A 25,591-nucleotide genomic window follows, 5' to 3' on the forward strand; every position below is an offset into this window, starting at 1 on the left:
AGGATAGTTAAATGCATTACAGCTATAGTATGACTCTGATTTCTCTAATGTCATTTATGTTTTCTAGAATTATGCTAAGTGAAGAACAAAGTACATTGTTTTACTCTCATTTACTACAACCATGTCCATAATTTACAGGCTGATTATGCAAGCCTCATACAAGAGGAATCCGAGTTAACCACTGTCAAAGAATGGTGAGCCAGCACACATTTTACCAACTACATTTTCTTACTCAGCTACCTAAAAAGGAGCACCGAGGTCTGCACATCCACTTTAATTTGAATTAATATTGAAAAGGACTATTTTAAGATAATTATATTAAAGGCATTAGAGAGCAACCAGGAGTTCTAAATAAGTAACAGCTGAATGTCACAAAAAATAAATATAATAAAAGAATTTATCAGCATGGAGGCAATGAGCTTTGCTACAATATTGTTTGTAATAAAGTCTAAGTTATAAAATTTACAAAAATAAAAATATCACTTTACTAATATTAATTTTCCATTGTATCAGACAGCCTTTGTTGTTGCTTTTAATTTAAAATGTATACACTGAAAAGCTAACAATTTGACAGCTATTTTTATTTGAGAAGAAAAAAGTAAAATATGTTTTGTTATGTGGATTTGTGGAGATATAAAAATTTCAGAATTTATTTAAGCTGTTTTTGGCTATACAGAATAGAGATGATGCCTGTGAACAACTCTATTACAGAAACACTAATTATTTCTACATAAATACATTTCACAGTCCATTTAGTTCTCCAAGATACTTGATCACACCAAGATCATTTCAGAAAAATAATGCATTCATGTTGGTAGCACAGGTATCCTGTGCCATACAAAGGTACCGCTTTCAGTAGAAAGAATTTAGATCTCATAAAAATGACACATGTGGCATAAGTGAAACACCGTAAGTTACCTAAAGGTTTTAAAGTTTCGATTGTAAAACTTCCTTTAGGTTAAAAAATACTTAAAAAAAAAATCAACAAACACATACTGAGTTCCCAACATGTACCAGGCATTGTACATCAAAGTAATATCCTAATTTATTGATTACCTAATGTCAAAACGTCAAAGTATTCTGAAATTTTGAAATTCTAAAATTCTCAATAGGACTCCCCAGCCCCAAATATACACCCAAAGGCTTTTAGATGTTGCAAGATAAGGCATCAGACAGCCGTGGCCCAGTAATTCATGTCATTACTATGACAACTCTGTTAGCTGAGATCAACTGAAAAAAGATTAAAACAAACAAACACAGTTCCTGCCTTTATTCAGTCATTTTGCCCTCAAGTCTTTGACCTGTATCCATTCCTCTGAACTGCAAAAATAATATGCCCAGAAATGTAATTCCTTTTCTTTACGTAGTCTTTACAATAGCATCATGAGATATATATGCTCTGTATTTGAGCAAAAATACATTTTATATTTGTACTCAAAACAAAAACATCCCCTATTTTAACTGCAGCATTATTCACAATCACCAAGACATAGAAACAACCTACGTGCCCTTCAACCTGATGACCAGATAAAGAAGATATAGTACATCTACACAATGGAATACTATTAGACCATAAAAAATAATGAAATATTGCCATTTGCAACAACATGGATGGATCTTGAAGAGTACCAAACTAAGTCAGACATAAAAGGACAGAACTATATAATTTTACTCATATATGGGATATAAAACAAAAAGCTACAAAAAAAAAAACAAAACAAAGAAACTCAAAGATACAGACAACAGAATGAGGTTACACGAGAGGAGGGGGTGGGAGGAGGATGAAGAGGATAAAGGAGGTCAAATATATGGTGATAGAGGAGGACTAGACTTTGGGTAGTGAGCACGCAATGGAGTATACCTGAAATTTATATAACGTTATTAACCAACATCACCCTCATAAATTCAATTAAAAACTAAAAACCCGTAACAAGTAGCTTTTGACTAAAATACTGTAAAGTTCAATTTTAAAATTATTTTCTATTCACTAGAAAATTTCTAAAACTAGATTTAGATGTCAGCTAGACATATAAGTTGCTAAAAACACAAGAAGAAACCAATTATACCTATATATAATATAAAAGCAATTAGTAAATCTCATCTTTTGTCTTCTAGCAAAAATTATGAAGAAATGAGAAATTAAAATATATCTCTAACGGCAAAATATAGAACTTTTTCATTAACATTACTTAAACGAGTTAAACATATTTCTAAGATTTGTAGCGCAGACTTTGCAATTTGTCTTAAGTTCTTAGTCCGAAAAGGTACTTTAATTATTTTGTTCATAGAGATAAGAATGAAAAATAGCATGTTTGGTTTGGTAATCTTAAAGAAGTTATAGTGAATAAAATTTTAAAGAAGACATTTAACAATTTTTATCATTATAGTCTTGGAATTAGCATGAACTGCATTTCTTGGAAATGAAATTCAAGAAGACATTGTTTTCAAATTTGTGTTAAAAATTCAGAGGTGTAAGATAGAAAATATTTCTTAAAATATTATATTTGTATAAATTCGATACATGTAGCTAATAAAATAGTTTATATTAACTACTTCCTTAAACTTCAAATTGAATATATGAACAAATATTTTAAAGTAGAGGGAACTGAAATATCTACACAGATCCGTAACTGTACCCATACTGATTTCTTCCTTCCATTTTATTTGAAATTCATAGATGATAAAATACAAAACTAAATTAATCTTTCTTCACCTGGTCTTTCTCATATGCAATGCCATTTATATAAACCTAGGCCCTTCTATAGACAATCGATGGTCAAATACTAAAGGTATTCCTTTACCTCACTGAAGAATTTCCCCAGGCTCCATGCTTGTCTGTGAGAATGTTGATAATTTTCTGGATTAGTTGAGTTGCTGTCACATGGTCTCGATATTTAGCTGCTCTTATCAAATGATCACACACCTTCTCATCTTCTCGCTTGTCTGCAGAATACTGGGCACACAGTGACTTGAAAAGAAAAAAAAAATCTATTAATACTATAAAAATATGGAAAAAAACTTTAAAATGCAACATGTTCTCTAAAATGAATTAAACCAACCAAAAATTTAAAGTTACTTTTATACCCCTCATTAACTGAATTGATTGTGATTTAGTAATCTATCATCGGTATACAATTCCTCAACAATTTATTTCTCCGATTTCATTCATACGATTCACTCAGAAGTTGGTAATATTTAAGCAGAGATATCAATAATCAGAAGAAGCTATTCAGGAGAAGACACAGGGACCCATCTTACAAGTAGCATGAAGGGTGATTGCAAAGCATTCTAGGAAAAGTGAGTAAGAGGAAGAATGGTAAGAAATGAGTTTGGAGAGATAGGCAGCTGCATCATTTAGTACTGTGTAGTTGTGCTACGGAGTTTAGTTTATTCTAATGCACTGTGATACCAACAGAAGGTTTTGAGCAGTGGAGTAATGCAATTGATTTCTATATTAAAATGATCACTACAAATGCCACTTAGAGAATAGATTGTAGTCGAATACGAGAAGTTAAGGAGAGAGATGAGGTGTAAGGCTACTGCAGAGGTCCAGAAGTAGAAACTACAGTGGCTTGCAATAATAAACAGAGCTAGTTCTCAACACATTCAGCAAATGACAAAAACATTTTGAGGCTTTTAAGTCCTAGCTATCCAAAATGGACCAGCAGCATTGGAATCGCTTAGAAACTAATGTAAACTTGACTCTTAATTCCACTCATAGGGTCTTACTGGGCTCCACCCCCTTAACATCCAAATACAAGCTGACATATACATACACATGTATATATGACTTGTAACAGGAAACAAAAATTTGATGTTGGAAAAAATAGTAATAGTTTGTGTATGTGATACAGTGTGATTGCCTGTATCCCAGTTTGGATAGATTGTTGCCACACACTACCCCCAGCACTGCCCCAGCAACGACAGGGCCCTAATTTTCCTAACCAGTGAGAGTACATCCACACTGAGTAAAATTACATCCACATCAAGTGGGGAGGACAATTGACCTAAATAGTGCATTAAGAGAAAAGGCCAGGATTTCGGTTGGATAGTTCCTCCCTCTCAGGCTGTAAAAGAGAAAGTCCATAATTCCAAGATTGTTGAAAGCTCTTTGTGTACTATGAGGGAAGCTATTCTGAGAATTAAGGTAAAACCCAAAGGGATCAGAGCCATGAGAATTATAAAAATATAAGTCTTATTCAAAATGGAATTATGATTTTCTGGATTAAGACTAGCTTACCTTTAGATTTCCTACGATAGTTATTTTTTTTAAAAGACTTTTTATGAGAACCTATAAGCAACTTTTCATTCATTATATGCCAGTATGAATTAGGTTTTATGTTTTTAACACCAAAACCAACCAAACTGTTATGGTGTTAATGCACATGCATAAGGACTCAAATATCTCTCAGTCTGCGCAAAACGCCTGACGATAGAGATCAAAGGCTGAATTATCTTGATAGCCTTTGCCCTGGAGAATCCCCATTCCCTCTAGAATGTGAGGAGGGAAGTGGTAATAAAAGTATATCATTGACATTAAATCACAGAAGCTAAAGACAATTAATACAAAGTTTTACAGAAAGTAAGAGGAATTCATAAAATTCTATGAAGACAAAAAAAAAAAAGGAAGATTTTGAGAAGTCATCCTTGGTTGGGAATAAAGATAGCCTTCAAGCAAAGGTGAGGCAGGAAAACAAGGGTTGGTCCAACGGAGGGGAGAAGCAGTACAAAATACAAGTGAAAAAAGTATGAGGATATTCTGGAACACATAATGAGGATTGAAAAAGCCACTAAGATTTACACTACTAAGCATATGAATATGCATTACAGCTGTATATGAATAAACATAAGATTGGTAAGCAAAACAAAAATCTGATTTAAGTATCATCCTTAGTAATCTCTCTTTGTTAGACTTGAGCAACCCACTCATTTTATCTCTTTATGTCTAACTGTCATCATATGCAAAATGAGAGTATTATAATTGCTCTAAAAATTGGACAATTAGAAGATTTGGGGCAAACACTGAAAGGTTAGTTTTTAGACACTGATAAATGAAAACGATTACTTTTTTCTAAACAATGATGTGGAGAAAATAAAATGTTAGGAACTACATTCATTTATAAGACATTAAAAGCAACTGCCATATGCTATTTAAAAAAAAAAGAAAAAAGAAAAAAAAGGACTGAGCCAAACCAACCACATTATAGTTCATCAAAAATATGACTTGTGTAAATAAAATATGATTAATAAATATTTAAAGGGAGAGTAGTTTAAGTGAAAATAATTAGTGAATTATTTCATGGAACAAAAATGACAATGGCTATGTGATATTTTCAGAGATTCACTCAAGAACAAGGCAGCACTTTATACATGACTTCATACCTAACCCAACTATGCACTGACGCCAATAGGATAAAATATAAGACATAGGCAGAATTTTTATACCTTCCATATCTCCCACTGTATCTCTATTTTGTCCTTGTCTAACCTCGCCTGATAAGAAATTAAAATTGTTAATGGAAATTAGAAAATCACTGGCTTCTATACTCTCCCAAAATACCATATACCTTCATATAAGGCAGTGCTGAAATAATTTAAAATGTATTATTTAACAGCCTATTTTTTCTATGTTTTATTAACATTGGAATAATTTAACTTAACCTAATGATATTTTGTAAACATTTGGTAAGGTGTTAAAGTTTGCTAGAAAAAGCAAAATTCTAAAAAGAAGTCTGAAGTAAGTTAAATAGTAAAATGGTTTAAAGTGTTCTTTAATGGATCCTCCTTTACAATTTAAACAGCAACTTTTCATATATGACATAAAATCTATAAATATAAATCACATTAAAGGGCTATTCTTTCCCGATTATCAATCTCTGTCTCATTGTGGAACATTAGAGTCACATCTGACCTTAAAACATGATAAAAGGAAACCAAATAAGAATGTTTGTAAAGATACAATGAACTTGTATCTATTTTTTAAAATATCCTTAAAATGTAATTTGAACACATTCTTATTAAAAACCAATAATATAGTCTATGTATGCCATATCATTCAAAATCTAATATAGATCAGGAATATTTGCTTCTGGATAAAATATATGTTGCTTATTGGTGAGTGATATACTTATGTATGCGTATATGTCTGTATTTAAAGGCTGAATGGAGGTATCTCAAGAAAACCTACAAAATGTACTATCAAAATCCCGGGTCAGGCCTAATACTTTCATTCAAGTTTACTTTACATCAACTTTTCTGTTTTCCTATTTTAAGCGGCACATAAACTAGGTAACATGACATCACAGCGATTACCACAAAAATATCTGAATCTAAAATGAAAGGAAATAAACATCTTTGGAATTAACAATTCAAATGTATTTGATTTTTACTAAAGAAACCTAAGATTTATTACCATAGCATTATTAAATTAAAAATAAGACAAATAAACCTACTTCTTAAAAGAAATTCACATAATAGAGGGAAAAGATAAAAGAAAAAACTGAAGAGAGTAACAATTTAGACTGGCCAATTATGATTCAAGTTACTACTCTTGCTCTTTAAATGTAAATGAAGAAATAAAGGCAATATTGTATTTAATCTTTCCTTCCATGCTACGCCTCTCTACCCAACTTTACTATTTCTGCTTTTCATGAAAGCTCAGAGAGGAGCAAACTTAAAATTAGGCAGATTCCTCTAGTATCCTCCTGGCATCTCTCTAATCACCCTTCTTAGTGGTCAGACTTTCCCTTTATTATTCTCCACTAGGAAATGCTGGCATTTTCTCAAGCCTTCATCCAATTTATCTTGGCAATATCATCCATTCTCACATCAACTATTATTATCGATTTAAATCTAGCTTTCAAGTTTTTCATATCTAACCCAGATGTTTTCCTAAACTCTGAGCCCACATATCTGTCTGTAGGATAATCCCTAATCGTCCAAAAAGCGCCTAACATTAAAAATGTACAAAACTTATTTGAGAAACACAGAAAGAATTCTTAAGGCTCCTAAGACAGAATTAAAAAGGAAATTCTTAAAAAAAAGGCGGGGAGGGACATCTAGGAATTGTTTTGCCAGGCTATCCCACATAAAGAAGGGGACAGTGACTGCCTGTCCAACAGAAAGCGATCCACAAGGATGCCTCCTGGTATCAAGAGGGAATGTGGTACCACGTCCAGACAGGGAGAAGCTACTCTGTGAGCAGGAAGACAAAGTTACATGCCAAGAACAGTAGAGCCAATGAACAGATAGAGCCTGAAATGTACTGACAAGAAGAAGGTGTAGCAGAAGCCCCAGGGCTGTCTCCAGACTTCTTGTTTGGCGATAAGAAGCATCCCCTATTTGCTTTCAGTTGCTGACTGTTACTAGCTGGAACAGATGAGGATAGTTATTACTCATCTGTAAAGACAACAGCAAGACAACCTGATGCAGATTTTCTTGGACTCTTTATTGGGACTTGAACTTTTTTCCCTATACATTTTTCATTTTAGTGATCTTATTTCTAAACCAAAAATAATAAAGGCATGCAAATAAAACAAACAATGTACAAAACTAAAACTTAACCTACTATCTTTATCACAAACATGTTATTATGTGTGAAAGGGCAATCTTTTCTATTTCTGTCATCTGTGCTTCTCAAGTTCCCTCACTTCATATCCTATCATTCCATTTTAGCAAAATCTCTTAATCACCCTTATCACTGCTGTAATACAGATCTTTATTGGTTCACAACTCAGCTCTCAAATTAATCTTCTAATTGTCCTCTCACGAATAGTCCCAGGATCATTTACAGAAGAATTTCTTTTGGTACATAGCTCAGATATATTTTTATACCCTATCCACAAAAAAAAAAAAAAAAAAAAAAAAGTATATTATAATCTAACATATTGAACAATTAAACCCAATTTAACAACCCAGAACTTGTGGCCTTCTATATAATTCAACAGTGTGGTAGATTATCTTTCAACATGCCTGCCTATGCATCCTATATGCCAGATACACTCATATTACATGTTACTCTCAAATATGCTCAAAACATTTTCAAGAGCCAGTAGATATATTTCTCCTGTACCTTTTGCATGTGAAACAAGATTAAAGATGTCTATTGAAAGGACATACTGCTAGAGAAGATGAAGTTACACAGAAAAAGATATAGAACTCTAGAGGCCCTTTTGATTCTTTAGCTGAATATAGAGAGGGGAAAAAAATAACTGAAAAGTTCCATAATAACTAAAATAATTCATATTCAAATAACTTATGGTTAAAAATGAAATCACAAGGAAAATTAGAAAAATTTGTGGGAATTGGCTAAAGCAGCAATTAAAGGAAAATTAATAGCTTTAAATATAATATTGGAAACTATTATTTAAGGAAGAAATAATACAGATATTAAACTCATTCAGATAATAGAGACTAAGGAATAGATTGCTACTAATTTTATACTAAAGAAATGGAAAACTAAAAACCAATACGATTTGTGTAAATACACACAAAAATCCTTAACAAAATAATAGCATTTAGTTATATAAAAAATGGATTATATATCATGATGGAGTGGAGTTTATCCATGCAATGCAAGGTTAATTTATTATTTGAATATAAATCAGTATAATTCGCCATTTAACAGAAAAAAAGAGAAAAACATATCATCTCAATAGATTTTTTAAAGACTGTTTTACAACATTCAAAACCCTTTCACGATAAGGGGGAAAAAAACCACTCTACAAATTAGGAATAAAAAGAGACTTCTTAAGTCTTAGGTAAGGCATCTATGAAAATCATTCAAGTAAAATTAAAAATGAAACAAGTATGTCCTGTCTTATGAATTCCATTAAATACTGTAAACAGAGGTCCTAACCAAAATAAGAAATAAAAAGACAGTTTGAAAAGGAAAGAGTAACAGAGTCTTTTTTTAGATATGCTAATGTATGTAATAATCCCAAGAGTTCTAGGAAAACAACTACTAGAACTTAAAAGTAAGTATGATAACTTTTTTGAATATGAGAAATTACTAAAAATTAATTTGTATTTCTATATACTGGCAATAATCGACAGGTGATTTAACACAATCATAATTATAAGTTAACAGGCTTTTTATAGATATTGACAAGCTCATTATAAAATGTTTATAAATAAAAAATGAGAGTAAGAGCAAAACAATTTTACAAAAAAAAACAAAATTGTAGGATTTTATACTTTTGAATCATACTATGAAATTAGAAATCATGACCATTTCTAGGTTTATGGAATGAATAAAGATGATCTTTTCAAAACCTGGTCCTGAAACATCTGGCTATCCACGGGAACAAAAAAAAGAAGCAAACTTGTCTTTTGCCTCAAACCATACAAAACGTTTAATTCAAAATGAATCAAAGACCTAAATATGAAAGCTAAAGTTATAACACTATAGAAAGAAACTGCAGAGAATGTGATTACCTTGGGGTAGGCAGAGAATTAGTATACAGGAGTCATAATAGGAATCCTAACAGAAAATCATAACCATAAAAAAATGATAAATTTTACAATCAAAATGTATAAAATCTGCTCTTTAAAAGGTATCATTTAGAAAATAAAAAGGTAAACCATGAATTAAAAATATATGTATATGCACCATATATATAACTGATAAATGATTTCCTTATATATACACAGGACATATAAAGAACTCTTATAATACAATAAGACCAACACACCAACTTAAAATAATGAGCAAAGGATTTGAATAGACACTTCATGAAAGATTAATTAATGACTAATAAGCACAGTAGAAAATGCTTACCTAGCAGGAAAACAAATAAAAACCATACAAAGCTATTATCATATTCACCAGAAGAGCTCTAATTAAAAAGACTGACAGTACCTAAGAATGGTGACGATACGCAGCAAACGGAACTGTCACATGTACCTACCTGGCTGGAGTATAAAACCTGCAACTCCTCTGGCAGTTTCTTGTAAGCTCAAACATGTACTTAAGACAGCACCTAGCAATTCAACTCCTAGATATTTCCTCAAAATTATACTATACTAAACTGTACTTATACTAAATTATATGAAAATGCCCATAGTGCTTTTAGTCATAAAAGCCAAACACTACAAATGATCCAATATTCACCAACAGATGAATGTATAAACAAAGTATGGCTACTCAACAATAAAAAGATTCTAATGAAACACACAACGTGAATGAAGAGCAAAAACATTGTTAACCAAAAGAATCCAGACATCAGAGTAAGTACTATACAATTCCATTTACCTGAAATTGTATATCACACAAAACCATCTATAATAACAGAAGCCAGATGAGCAGTTATCTGGGATTGGATATATGTATGTGTAGAGGAACTGACCACAATGAATCTTAAGGGAATTCTCTGAGACAACAAAAATTTTCTATATGTTGATTATAACAATTACAAAGGTATATATACCTGCCAAAGCTTATCAAATTATATACTTTAAATGAGTACCTTATTATATATGAACTATATCTCAACAAAGTTTATTTAAGTTTTTAAAAACTAAATAGGCAGGGCGCCACAGGAAAGAATATAGTTAAAATACTCGTATGGGAAAATAAGCTTATTTACCAAACAGGGAAATACCCTTTACAAATCAATAGGAAAAGACAGATAACCATTAAAAGACTGAGTAAGACACAAATTCATACTTCATAAAAGTTTTCTTTAAAAACAGGATAACATGTAACAAGAAGAAATGTATAGCTTCATATGTAAATAAAATTCAAAATAAAAACACTGAGTTACTAATACACGACTACCTGAATGTTAAAATAAAAATCACTGATCGACTGTTGATGAGAATGTGGATTAACGGGAACAGCTATACCCTGATGTTGGAAGTTGTATGCACTTTTGATGAAGAATGTAGCAACAGCTACTAAAATTGAAAACATTGATAATTTACATCAAGCAAGTCCACCCTACAGAAATGCATACGCATGTACACCCAAGTAAAATAGTCAAAGAAGTATTATAAACTGTAAAATACCTAACTGCCAATCTGCAGTAGAAGAGATTATGAAAAGGTAATGATCTATTCATATAATGAAATACTATGCAGCCTTACGAATAATAGGAAAATGTAAGAAGTGGAATAAATTTTACAAACATATGTTAAATTAAAAATACCAGGTCAAAACACATACTTCATGATTCCATTTATGTAAAGTTCAAAATTTGGTCAAGTAATTAAAATGTTAAAAGAAACTAACTGAAATATTAAAAAGAAGCAAGTCATTCTATAAAATCAGAACAGTACTCAGCTTAATTGAACAAAAAGGGGTTTTGACTGGATAGACATACTTAGTGGGTGTCTCACAGCCATATTCTTTAAGTATCAACAAAAGGAGGTAAATTAATAATAATTGCACATTGTATCTAGAATTAAGTTTCAGTGTGCTTTATGAAAAACAAATTAAGCAAATTTTCATTAAGTTTGAATATTACTGTGAAATAAAAATAAATTGCACTTAAAATTTTAAAGCTAAAACCTTAAAAACATTATATGCTTTTCTCGTAATTTTGTAACATTTGCTGTAATTAAAGTAACTGAAGTATACTGGTTTTATAAGCTTTGCGTTTTAAAATATTTTTTTAAAGAAACATACTTGCTTTTAAAAACAAAGCAGAAAGTAATTACTTATATAAAATAAAGAGAAAGTTCTCTCTTTCGCCGTCTCTCTATCTGGCCAGTAGTTAGCTACAGGAGGAGGCACTGTTAACAGTAAGATGCAGTTCCTCTGTACAGTAAATGGAATCAAACTGTACGTCAATAGATGTCGGGACACATACTTCTACCTTCTTTCTTTTTCATGGCTACAAAGTATTATATTTTTATGATAAACACTTTTAAGTGTACTACCTTACTTCCCAATTTGTCTAAAAATCATTTATACTATGAATTACTCGTCCTCACTGGAAACCATTTAAAAGTGAAATCACCTAAGGGACAACGAATTAAAGAATTTTTCAATATTTCACTTTTGGAGGTCTCTGCACATGATCCCTTTAACTCAAATTTAAAGTGGAATCAGGAAAAAAAATGCTACCCACAGAAATCTTACAAAGACTATTGAAAACCGGACTTAGAAAAATGAAAGCTTAAAAACCTCAACAGCAAACGAAAGTCAACCAATGACAATGTGTGACAGCCACCTTTAATTCTGAAGTGATTCCTCTGTCATGCAACGACTAAAAGTATTGATTTCTCTCAGCATGAAAAAGCCTAAGCCAATGAAACAGATATAGCATCAACCCCCCTCCCCATAATAGCATTCAAGGTTAAAACAGTCAGAAACACTTATCAAAGTATCTCTTCCATTTCTTATTGTTTTAATGAACTGGATATATAGTGTTGAGTTCTTATCTCTACAAACTGCACTTTTCAAACAACATTTTTAAATAATTTGAAGATTAATATAGGTTTCAATTTTTTTACTTTAGACTTTTCATCATAAAAAACTTGTTTTAAAATGCTTTTACATAATATTTGTAAAAGCAGACAACACTTAAGAAGAGGGCTACAGTTTGCACTTATGTATCAATCCACACACGTTAGGTTTTTATTATTTCATTAGAGTTACTTATTAATCAACATCACAAAATTCTAAGGTAAATACTAGGAGCTGATTTCTTCAACAATACCTGCATATATGATACATTACTTTGATAAACTAAAGCAAAATATGATTAGTATCTGTGATCAATAAAATTAACATGAAATATGAACAACGGATAGGATTAAACCTAAATATTTTTAAAAATCATATGAGAGTAACATATCTTCACATATTATATAATTATATACAAACACACCCCTAGACATAGAGAATAAAAGAGAAATCTATGAGTTTTTAATTTTAAGCTTTTGTTATCCTGCACAAGAGCTGGATAATCAGGCAAATCTTATCAACTTTTAACTCGACAAATCTACTTAAACAATAGATTTTTAAAGCTTTCATAACTAGATTCTCTTACTTGTATAGGCTAATATGATTAAATATATATACTACTACAAATAGGTAAGTCTTATGCTTAAATTTCAAATAAAAATAGTTCAAGAACAATTCTGAAAATCAGAAAGACAAAAAAATGATCATTTCATTCTTATGAAAACCATAATCAACACTGTGGTTAAGAGTGCAGACTCTAGAACCAAACAACTTGAGTTTAAATCTTGGCTCTAACACATTAATGCTTGGACAAGTTATTTAATACCCCTGTGCCTCAGTTTCCTTATATAAAAAAGAATGTAATGTGATATGCTTTTTGGAAGTATCAAATAAGAATAGCCGTAAAATAATTAGAATGTTGCCAGACATATAGTAGTAACAACCAACATTTACTGTAGGATTAGTCATGAAGTTAATGAACTACACAGCAAATAGTCTCTTTTTCCCACCATTCAGGACAGTTGAGAAACAGGGGAATAAATAAAAATAATTAACAATATGCGATAAATGCTACGAGAGCTATATATGGTGTTTTGGGGATGAACAAGAAAAAACTATCCAGAATCAGGGAGAATTTCACAGAGGAATTAGACTCACTGTTCACCAAGAACAAGGGCACAATTAAAATTAATTTAAAAATATATACACATGTATACACGCAATAAAAAAGCAAAAAGCTAAGAAAACATCTTAAATGTCCTTTTTAAAAGCAATGATAAGAACAACAGAATAAAATATATAATTACCAGAGCCCTCTCTTTTTAAATACCCTAATATATGCTTAGTTATATTTTCCTGGGGTACCTAATATTTTTATCTATTTCCTGCATAAAAAAATTATTCCTAAAAATGTACATAAATCATTTTAGCATTTAGTTAACTATATTTATATTGCTCACCTGAATATTGTCATATTGCCAGTAACATCTTTATTATTTAAATGCATTGCTAACATGAACTACTTCAAAATAACACACCTGAACATCAACTGGACTGTAGGTACTGCTTTTCAAACCATCTGTAATGTAAACCAGTTTTTGGTTTTATTTTTTTGCAATAAATTGAAAACCGATGCTTTTTAAAATAATGTGACATTGCCAGACATTCAAGCTATAAAAGTTTCTAAATACGTATCAAATTTCTGTAGTTATCCCTTTGAGGACTAGTAATAAGCAGCTTGGTCAACTGACAACATTTAAGTAGCACAAGTATAGTAGGTAAATAGGAGAAAACTATTTTTATTTACTCAAATACTGTCATCTTGCTTTCTATGATAAAATACTTGATCTTATATTCAGAGCTTTACCTTATACTAATAAATTATAAATAACAGAAATGATATTCTAATTTCCTATGATCAAATTCTAAGTAATAAATGTTATATGAAATACACTATAAAGATCTTAAATTACCTTAGTTTCTTATCAATCTATTTTAAAATTTATTAAGAAAAGGCAATTTTTTATACTAACACCTGATCTGGTCAACTACTACAATAACCTGACATATCATAAATTCAAAGCTTATATGATGAGTTCAATCTTACCTATACTATAGTTCCTTTGTTTTTTCTAGCCTCCCGGTGTCTAGTAATACAACTGTGTTATTTGAAGCTAGAGAAGCATTACTTAAAATTTTCAAACAAAGGCAGAAACAGTAGCTCATTTAAAAGCAGTCTTTCTTTGCCCCCACAATGATAGCTCCTTCCGTTTCACAACTTTAAATTTTTTTATTCTTTTATATGTGTGTATACATGCTCCCTGTATAGGTATGCATATGGTCTGTTCAAAAGTTACCCAAAGACTGAGAACAGAAAATGCTGTGAGCCCAGCTTTTAATCTGGCAATTACCAAGAAGCTAGAATAGAAAAGTGAAACAACTTAAAACATCTGGAAGAATCTCTAAAAATTGTGCATTCCAGACTGAATACACCAGACTTTGGAAACACACTGAGAAGTATTATGATTACATTGTACAAGTTTAGAGCATAAACCAGAACATATATGGTAAAGTGGAGTGGGAATTTCCCCTAAGGAATTTGATGATGCCATCGTCAATCAACCTGAGGCAGAAAAAAAGGAAAACCTTGAACTGAGGAAGAACCAATATTCTTTTCTAAGACTGAAGGTCAATGGGCCTGGTCTATAACCAAGAATGAAAGTGATCAAAGAAACTCTCCATGTGGGGGAGCTGAACTAGCCCCTGTGACATGGCGAAGAGACCAGGAGTAGAGAGAAAGAGGTCAAGAAAGAATCATGACCTATGAATTCTAGGAGATGCAATACTCGGTACCGAGTTTTATTTTCCTTTCCTGAGCTGTGATGCCCTCCTACTATTGCTGAAAATGCCACTCGTATTGTAGTAAGAGGTAGCCTCCCTCCTGAGCTCTGACGCAGCAGTAGTCTTGAACAAGGCCCTATGGCAGAGCTTACAGTCTCAGATGAATTGTGAGACATATAAGCATTCTGTGGATATTACCAGAAATTACCTAAAAGAGAAAAATGAATGCTCTCCATTTTACAGAAATAGCTAGCTGCATACTGAACACTTAATACTAGGTCACAGTAACAGGCACTCTACGTTTATCAAATTCCATTTACTCTTCACAAAATTACTGCAGGTAGGCTCCATTATTATCCTATTTTGAAATAAGACAATGGAGGACAATGGCAAGTAAAGCGATGTTCAAGGTGATATGACAAAGGTTTCTATCTTATATGGAGCAAGACATGTTCCAGCTGGATTCAGAAAAGGAAGAGGGGGACAGAGAGGAAGGAAAGGAAGGAGGGAAGGAAGGGAGGAGGCACTTAAGACCTAACTGCAAACATTTGTTAGATACTGGAGCACTTCAAAAAATTTCAGAAGTTAATATATGTTTTATAGACCATAGTAAAGCCTTTGACTATGTAGGTCATGAAAAGCTGATGGTTGTTCTGAAAGATATGGATGTGCCTCAGCACTGACTGTCCTGATCTGTAACCCATACTGTGGCTAGGAAGCCACTGTCAGTACAGAATATGGAGAGACAGAATGGTTCCTAAAAGCAAAAGTGTCAGACGAGGGTGCATTTTATCTCCCTATTTGTTTAATCTGTGCATAGGACATAACATACAAAAAACTGGGCTAGACTCAGAGGAAAAAGGAATGACTTAAGATATGCAGATGATGACATTTTACTGGAAGAAAGTAACAATGGTTTGAAACAATTTGTGATGAAAGCAAAGAAGAAAGTGCGTTTGATCTCCAAGAAGACAAAAATCACAACTACAGAAGAAACACCTAACTTTAACACGGACAATGAAGACATTTAAATTATTACAGATGCTGCTTACCTAGGTTCGGTCATTGAGTCAAATGAAGCCTGCAGCCAAGAAATCAAGAGAAAGATGAGACTCAAAAGGGAGCAGTGGAAGAATGAAGAAAGATCACCATGAGCACAGGTGTGTTCTTACAGACCAAGGCTAAGATCATGCACACGCTCATAGTTCCAATTCCTATGTATGGATGCAAAAGTTGGACAGTGAAAATGGGTGATAGGAAAAAAAGGATTCATTTGAAACGTGGTGTTAAAGGAAAGCTCTACAGAAACTCTGAACCACCAGAAAGAGGAATAAGTGGGTCCTAGAGCAAATTAAGCCTGAAACATCGCTGAGGGTAAGAAAGGCAAAACTGAAGCTGTCGCACTTCAAGCACATTACGAGAAGACAGGATCCTTTGGAAAAGGCAACAATGCTGGGAAAAACTGAAGGCAACAGGAAAAGACGCAGATGAAAGATGGACTGACTGCACGAAAGAAGCCATAGGCATGAATCTACAGGAGCTGAGCAAGACTGTTGAGAGCAGGACACTGTGGACATCACTCATTCACAAAGTCACCAGGAGTCAGAGCTGACTCAATGGCATGCAACACACAATGGTGCCTTAGCTCACACAGGCAGTAAATGAGAGAGCCGAGGTGGGAAAGTCAGAGCTATGCTAAACTGCATCACGATAATGATGTGGTCTCATTGACTGGGTGCTCAAAACTACAGTGATTTGGACATTAAAAAGAAGGCTCCTTTAGATAACTATGCTAGTATTTTATCACTTTCGGAATTACTACATCATTTTTATCTCAGGTAAAGAAAATAACAATGAGAGAAAATATACAAAGTAAAAAACTGTCGTCAAGCTTACCATTTCAGTTACTGCTCTGTAGATGGAGAAATATATGTAAAGAGGTTAAGAAGGACATCCAAAACCATAATATGCTTAAAAATAAATACCAAAGCTATGATGAGAACTACCATTCTAATACTTTGCTTTTAAGCTATAATGACTCAAGATCTATTATTAAACCAACTCACAAAATGACAACTGATTATAAAAAGGGTACATCAAGAAAACAATGTGACAAACAATGGGGTGCATTATCGCCAAAACAGAACCATCATGGAAAACAGAATGGTTTCATTTTTAGCTTCAAAAAAGTTATCTTGAACTTGATCATTACTTTTTTTTTTGTTGTTAATGCCTACAGCACCTGGTCTTCCTAGGTGGTCTCCCATCCAAGTACTAACTAGGCCAGACCCTGATTAGCTTCCGAGATCAGCTGAGAGCGGGCCTGTTCAGGGTGGCATGACTGTAGACTACTCTCTCACTTTTTAAGATGAGATGGTCAAATATGAGCAAGAACTATAAAGGAAAAAATAAAGAAGCATTAAAAAAAAAAAAGAGGAAGACAACAAACAGGAGAGCATAAATGAGAATTTCACTTAAAAATACTTTGCACTGTCATAATTACAAGTTTCCTTTAAAAGTTAGAAAAAATCAGTATAATAATATTTCATTTACAGCTTTATTTCAACCACTAAGTAGAAGACAAAATGAGGAATTCAATTCGGTGATGGGAATATAAAAGACTGGACGAAGGTTTTAAAAAAAGTTTGTCATTAGTCTAACAATTTTATATTCACGTAGGAACAAATATGGAAAGTCAGTAGAAGAAAGCAAACTAAACAGCAAGAACATGTTTAAAGTTTAGTTTCAAAAATCTTCTGTAAAAGTGAATGAAAAAAATTTTTAATTATTATGTACGTGATACTTGAATGATCAACACTGCTATTTACTACCCTTTTGGGGCTAGACTAATCATAAGCTCCAGAACTGGAGCTCGACTTAACGACCTTTAAGGATCCCTAAGTTTTAAAAAAATAAATAAGTATTCTGTCCAATACTACACAGTCAGTGACAGACCAAGGACTGGATCCTTGTTCTAATAAATCCCAAATCTATGTTTACCATTATACGCTAAAGACTGTTAAAATAGTTTTACGGTGTAATTATGTAATTAAATATTTTGAATCAATGCTCTTAAATGTCATAAAATAAAAGCTACAGATAAAGACTTGTTCAGCAATGGAGGAGAAAGTGAATTATATTCAGAGGCTTGTTACTCATCATGTCAGAAAGTAACTCTTAATCCCTGGAAAACATAAGTATTGTACAAGATCCGTAACTCAACCACCATACTATAAGTTTATCAAATAATTATCAGAGATTTAAATTAATTTCATACATTAAATGCTAATATAAAAAAAACAATGACAACTGCATATCCACATGCAAAAGAATGAAATAGGACTCTCATACTATACACAAAAATCAACTCAAATGGGATTGAAGTCTTATACACAAGACCTAAAAGCATAAAACTCCTAGAAGAAGACATAAGGGAAAAGGTCTTTAATACTGGTCTTGGCAATGACATTTTGGATTTGACACCAAAAGCACAGGCAACAAAAGCAAAAACAAACAAATGGAACCACATCAAACTAAAATGCTTCTATAATGAAACAATTATTAAAATGTAAAGAACCTACAGAATGGGAGAAAATATTTGCAAACCATATACTTGCTAAGAGGTTAATATACAAGATTTGTAAGATAATCACACAACTCAGTAACAAATGGGAAAAAAAAAATAGGCAAAGGTCCTGAATATATATTTTTCCATAGAAAATATACAAATGGCTAACAGGTACATGAAAAGATGCTAGACATCACTCATCAACAGTGAGGCGGAAATCAAAACCACAATGAGATATCACCTCAGACCTGTTAGAATGGCTATCACTACAAAGACAAGAGATACCAAATGCTGGGGAGGATGTGGAGAAAAGGAAACCCTTACAAGCTGTTGATGGGAATGTAAATCAGTTCAGCCACTATGGAAAACAGTATGCAGATTCTTCAAAAAAAAAAACTTAAAAATATGAGTACCACATAATCCAGCAATTCCACTTCTTTACATCCAAAGGAAATAAAATCACGATCTCGAAAAGATATCTGCTCTCCCATTGCAGCATTACTCAAAATAGCCAAAAAATGGAAACAGCCTAAATATCCGTAGACAGATGAATGGAAAAACAAAGCAAAACACTCACACACACAAAATGAAATATTATTCAGCCCTAACAAAAAAAGGAAGGAAATCCTGCCATTTGCAATAACATGGATGAACCTAGAGAAAATTATGCAAAGTAAAATAAGCTGGACACAGAAAGACAAATATTACATGATTTCACTTACATGTGGCGTCTAAAAACAAAAAACAAGTCAAATTCAGAGTAAGAAAGCAGAATGGTGGTAACCAGAGGCTAGCGAGTGGGGGAAATAGAAGATACTGATCAAAGGATATGAAATTTTAGTTATGAGTTCTGAATACATAATATACACATTGTGACTATAATAAGAACATGTTAAATACTCGAAATTTGCTAAAAACAGATTTCAAGTGTTTTCACCGCACACAAAAAATGGCAACAATGTGAGGTGATGGGTATGTTAATATGATTGACTGTGCATCTTTAGTTGTCATCATATCTCATTAAAGATGAGGGGTGAGAAAAACAGTGGCAATCTAATAAGCAATACAAGGGAACTCAATGATTACAATTTTTTATTATGTTCCCACTAGGGTATGAATAGAACATTTTCTGAATCTAAAAGAATCCAAGATTGCATATAAAAAGATTGAATCCTCAAATTTCTATTAGCAGGAGATAAAAATCTTCATTAATCCTACATACTATCTTGTATTACTTGATACTTTCATTTATTAATACTTCATTAAGAACTTCCTGTGTTCTAAATCTATACTAGATACTGAAATTAAAATAAAAAATATAGCCTTTTATAAAGGAGTCAAATACCTAAGGTTTCTTTCCCTCAATAGACACAAATAATTCCAAACCTTTTTTAATGGTTACAAGTAATTTTCATGAGGCATCCAAGAATAACAGAATCCAGCATTTGAAAATGTATTATCTATAAGTAACAAAAAGAAATGGCAGTTAAAAGATTAGCCTCTACTTCCCTACATGACTACTATAAAAGAAGCAATGTGAGTAAATCACACACACCTTCTCTCAAGACCGAATCTGTAAACTTCTGAAAATTCCTACAAGTAAAATTTTATACTTATATTTGTTATGAATTTCTCATGGTCAGATTCTCAAGAGTCAATAGCCAAACAAAAATGTAATAACTATTGAATCAAAATACAGAAAATTTACATAATTCTATTTTTGTTTTAAAAAGTATTGTGTGAAATGTATACTAACATACAAATATAATAATAATCTAAACAAATCAATTTTTAAAAGATTCAGGATTACTTAAAGATATGTAGAAGCATTTCATATGCTTATAGCTCTTAAACAACTATCAAAAAATTTATCACAAATCAAGTTCAAATGGCAGCAAATGAATTTATATTTGACTGCTTAAAGTGACAATATAACTTTTAGTGAGTTGATATGTTAAAATGGCATTGATCTATGAAAATTATTATATGCAATTTATTTTATCACTGATAATTTCAAAACTTTCATGAAACACGTAAAGTCATATTAGTAGACTAACATTTCAGTATTGACTTAGTTTACAGAATTGATTCTATTTTGTGAAAATAGCTTGCTGCAAAGGAGTAATACAATAATTACAATATTACTGGTTACATAAAACAAGATGAAGTCAAATTAAGTGCTGTATCATGTACTACATGAATAAAAATTTGACAGAAGTTTTAAAAATTGAAAAAGGAAAGGCAATTATGGCATAGACTTTGAGTTATTCCTCCAAATCTGGAACAGTACCATAAACTTGTCAGGTGGGTACCAGACTTACCAGGGTGATCACTTCATAAGGTATGTAAATGTCTAATCACTATATTGTATATATGAAACTAATAGAATATTCTATGTTTTATATTTTAAAAAAATCAGAACCTCCAGGTTTTTACCAAGGTCTGTAGTCATCTAGAATAAAGAGTACATTTCCAACCTTTCCACGATTTTGCCACTATTAATAAAACTAATAAAAGGCTTAGAAAGGAAAAATAAGATAACGGCATTTCAACATGGTTACCCAACTCCAGTATATTCTAATTTAAGAAATATATCAACACTGAGAAGCTACAAAATACTTCCAGAGAATCATTCAAGGAGGAAAGAAAAGTCCCAACATATTAAATAATAAGCTCATACAAAATAATTTATACTTGGTGAAAAAAAAAAAAACCCAAGGGTAGTCAATACTTATACAGATACCCAATGACATAATAAAAATAAGACCTTTCAATCAAAACTACTCAACTGTAAGCTGACTAATTTACTTAATGAAGGCCTGGAACTAAAAGTTCATGGTATTCTGGAAACAGGTATCAAAGCAGATCTCACAAGTAACAAGGGAGCATCATCTAAGGATCTTTTTCACATTAAGAATCCTATTAGAAAGAAAACACTAAAAGGTAATTGAATTTCCCTCAGTTATCTTCATCTCTGTCAGCTCCTGCTACAATAACTTACTCTCCAGAGCAGAGATAACTCAATTCTGTCCAGCAAGCATATGTTATGAATCTCCAAAGCAAACTTGTCTAAATCATTCTGGTCTTCTATCAAGGTTAGCTGTGGTTATGAACTCTGACAGAAAGCAAACAAATTTATTTTTATCTTTTCAATAATTCACTTCTTCATGCTTTGATGAAGAAATCATGAAACATATGATCTGCAGTTATGTTATAAAGTCAGCTGAAATGGGTTCCAAGGTTTAAATAAAAACAATTATTTTTAAAATAAAGAAAATAGCATCAGTGTATAGAAGAATTGGTAAATTACCTGGTTTCAATTTGTTTTACATAATTGTATATAATAGCTTGAGCTTAAGAAAAAATACTATTAATCGAAAGCTACTTAAGATCTTACAAATACTATTTCAACTATTTCATCCTTGAACAGCTTTTAGTAAAACACATTTTAGAAAATACTAGTAAATTCGTTTTCAAAAAAGGATTTTTTATAAATTAAAAAAATATTTCTTAAATGTATTTGCTTTTAACAGAAATAAACAAAATAAAACTTACCTAAGAACAAAGGGCAATAGTATCAGAAATCATTTCTTAATACCAAGATTATTCAGAACATAAACTAACCCAAATTCAAATAGTTAATAAACACCTTTCCTCTGAAAGGCTTTCATTTAAATTTCTCTAATGAAAATGCTGATTTGTCTATTCATGACCTTTAAATTCTACAATACCAGTCACAAAATAATGATAATCATTACAAAATAACTAATACAGTCTACAATGTGTTTTAACCCATACAAAATTTTAAACTAAGCTAAGAGGGTTCAATAAATTTTTCCCAAGATTTTCCAATGGATAAAATGTGAAGCCTACTAACTGAACATGTTTTCTAACCCCAAACTCCTACTATGACATTGTTATGGTTTCAAACTTAGATTATCCTTAAATGTCAGAGAGAAGTTCAAAGAATGTAGCCAACAATGCTCCTTGAAATTTTTTAATGTAAGATGGGCTAACCTGTATTTTATAGTTTAAACTGCCTATTCCTTCATTTCAGGCACAATCAGTAGTTTTTGGATTAAGGATCTCAAAGCTGTAATTTCAAAGCTACCAATCATGGTAATTTGAGATGCTATTATAAACTACTTCTCTTGCTGGCCATGGGGTACAAAATAGATCTGCCATGGCTTTTCTCACTTAATTTAATCCTTTATATTTCCAGAGAAGCCCAGCATTCCTACTTTTAATCAGAAAATGATACAAGAAAAAGAAATCAAATGTGTAGGCTATTTGCATTCACTTATTAAACAATTATTTACTAAGCATCTATTATGAGTAAGGCGAGGTGCCACAAAAAGAATTAAGAAGTGATAAGACAGAATGAGATTGTGATAAATCAAGATAGAAGACAAGAGCATTAGATATTGAGATGAGCTTTATTAAAATGAAAACAAAGACATATGAATACTGAACTTTTGGTTATATTAAGGCCACTGGTAATTTCAAGAAGTTTCAAGGAGGAGTAGTGGTGAAAGTGTTAGAAGCCTGATTGCCATGAAGCCCAAAAGCTATGAGAAAGCTGAGAGGAAAGAGAGGTAATGTATGTAGAAAACTAATTTAAAAACTGACTGTTAGAATGATAGAAAAGTAGGACACAGAAAAGTGTAATCAAGATTTTTTATTTCAAGACGAAAGATATTATAACATGATTTTGTGCTTTCCCATGAGAAAAGGAAGACTGATTCATGAAAGAGAAGATACAAGTGAGGAAGCAAAGTCTTGAGAAGTGAGGCTGTGGAAGGGCTCCAAAAATACCCAGAGATAAGGGACTCCCATCTGTGACAACATAGATGGAACTTGAGATAATCACACTAAGAGAAATAAGCCAGGCAGAAAAAGTTGAAAATCACATGATACCACTTATATGTGAAATATAAACCTAAAAGCAACAAATGAGGACAAACAGTGAATCATGGACATAGACTATAGACTAGTGGTTACCAGTGGTTACTACAGACTAGCAGTTACTAGTGGGGTGGGAGAGGAGGGAGGAGGTAGATGGGGTAAAGAGGGTCAAATATAGGGTTTAGGGGGATGGGTGAAGTAGGTGAAGGGGATCAAATATATGGTAGGTGAAGGAAACAGGACTTTGGGTGGTAAACACACAATAGAATGTCAAATGATAACGTACACCTGAAAACTATATAACTGTATTAACCAATGTTACCCCAATTTAACAATTTTAAACAATTAAAAAAAAAATAGCCAATCAGATTGGTCACTGAGGAGGTAGATGGCAAAACGGACCACAATACATTGATTAGTTTAGTGATAGATTCAGTATTCATTCAAATCTGATAAGATCTACTTTTGCACTAAATATTAGTTAAGGGCTTTAGGTTACAATATGAGTAGAGAAGGAGATTTGCTTTTGAGGAGAGGGGGAAAAATATGAATGACAAATTTATTTAGAGTATGGTATCGAGCCTTCCAGAGAAACTCAGCCCGATGACTGGAAGTTACTAAACACCTAACAAAGTTTAAGAGCATAAATGGAATGGTAAATGAATTAGTTTGACTGAGTACTAGGCAAAGAATTCAGTAACACTCGCTTGTTAAGATGGCTTGATACTACTTTTTATCCTCTGTACTCTACCTGTGGCTCAATCAGAGTGAAACTTCAGCTAATACCTAGCAGCTAAAACACTCTCTTATCAAGATAAGCCTTATCAAGGCACTAAATCTATATTTCCAAATTGCCAACAGATATGTCTATCCACAGTACCCTAAAAGCCAACTCTCAACATGGTCCAAATTATACTTCTCAATTTTCCCTTCGACATGTTTTTTCATCTAATTTCCTAAACCAAGAGGACAGGATCTAGAGGCTTAGGTTAAATAAGTGTTTTGCAATACTGAACATAGTCGACAACTCCAAAAACTCAAAAGATATTAAAAAAAAAAAATTTTAAGTAAAATTCACATAAAATTAAAGTGCAGAATTCAGTGGCATTAAGTAGATTAACGATGTTGTACAACCACCAGATTTATCTAGTTCCAAAACATTTCTGTCATGCCAAAGTCAACCCTTTCCCTGTTAAGCAGTTTCCCCCATTCCCCCGTCAATGGCAACCACCAATCTGTATTCTGTCTCAATAAGTTTACCTATTCTGGGTATTTAATATAAATAATTTATATATTTTTTGTGTCCGGTTTCTCCCACTTAGCATAAAGTTTTGAGATTCATCTACATTGCAGCATGTATTAGTACTTGATTTTATGACTGCATAATATTCCACTGTGCGCACATCTTACATTTGTTTATCCATTAAACCACACCGTTGACCATTTCACCTTTTGGCTACTGTGAATAATGCTGCTGCAAACATGCACTGTATTAGTCAGGAATAGCCAGAGGAACAGAAAATAAAATACACAGAAATATATATGAGGAGATTTATTAAAGAGATTGGTTCACAAGTCAAGAAGTCCCATGATCTGCCACGTGAAAGCTGAAGAACCAGGAAAGCCAGTAACGTAATTCAATCTTACAACTGAGTGGCCTATGATGCAAGTTCCACTGTGATTGCAAAACACTGAGAACCAGGAGTGCCAATTCCAAGGGCAGGAAAAGACAAGAGGTCTCAGATCGAATGGAGACCATAAATTTGTCCTTCCTCTGCCTTTCTGTCCTATTCAGACCATCATGGATTAGATGACCACTTTCATTGATAAAGGTGATCTTCCTTATTCAATCCACTTGTTCAAATGCT

General features: G+C 32.3%; 1 protein-coding gene and 1 pseudogene across 9 annotated transcripts in view; both read right to left on the bottom strand.

Moving 5' to 3' along the window:
* LRBA (LPS responsive beige-like anchor protein) overlaps positions 1–25,591 on the bottom strand; it is a 541,206-nt gene that overhangs the window by 304,510 nt on the left and 211,105 nt on the right. For all 9 annotated transcript variants that reach the window (XM_036234292.1, XM_036234286.1, XM_036234291.1 and 6 more), the window contains one exon: positions 2,802–2,968. In XM_036234292.1, coding sequence (XP_036090185.1) covers positions 2,802–2,968 — 167 coding nt within the window. The remainder of the gene's footprint in view (positions 1–2,801; positions 2,969–25,591) is intronic.
* LOC118612665 lies at positions 17,481–17,599 on the bottom strand (annotated as a pseudogene).

The sequence above is a fragment of the Rousettus aegyptiacus genome, unplaced genomic scaffold (genome assembly GCF_014176215.1).
Source record: "Rousettus aegyptiacus isolate mRouAeg1 unplaced genomic scaffold, mRouAeg1.p scaffold_m13_p_16, whole genome shotgun sequence".
Classification (NCBI taxonomy): domain Eukaryota; kingdom Metazoa; phylum Chordata; class Mammalia; order Chiroptera; family Pteropodidae; genus Rousettus; species Rousettus aegyptiacus.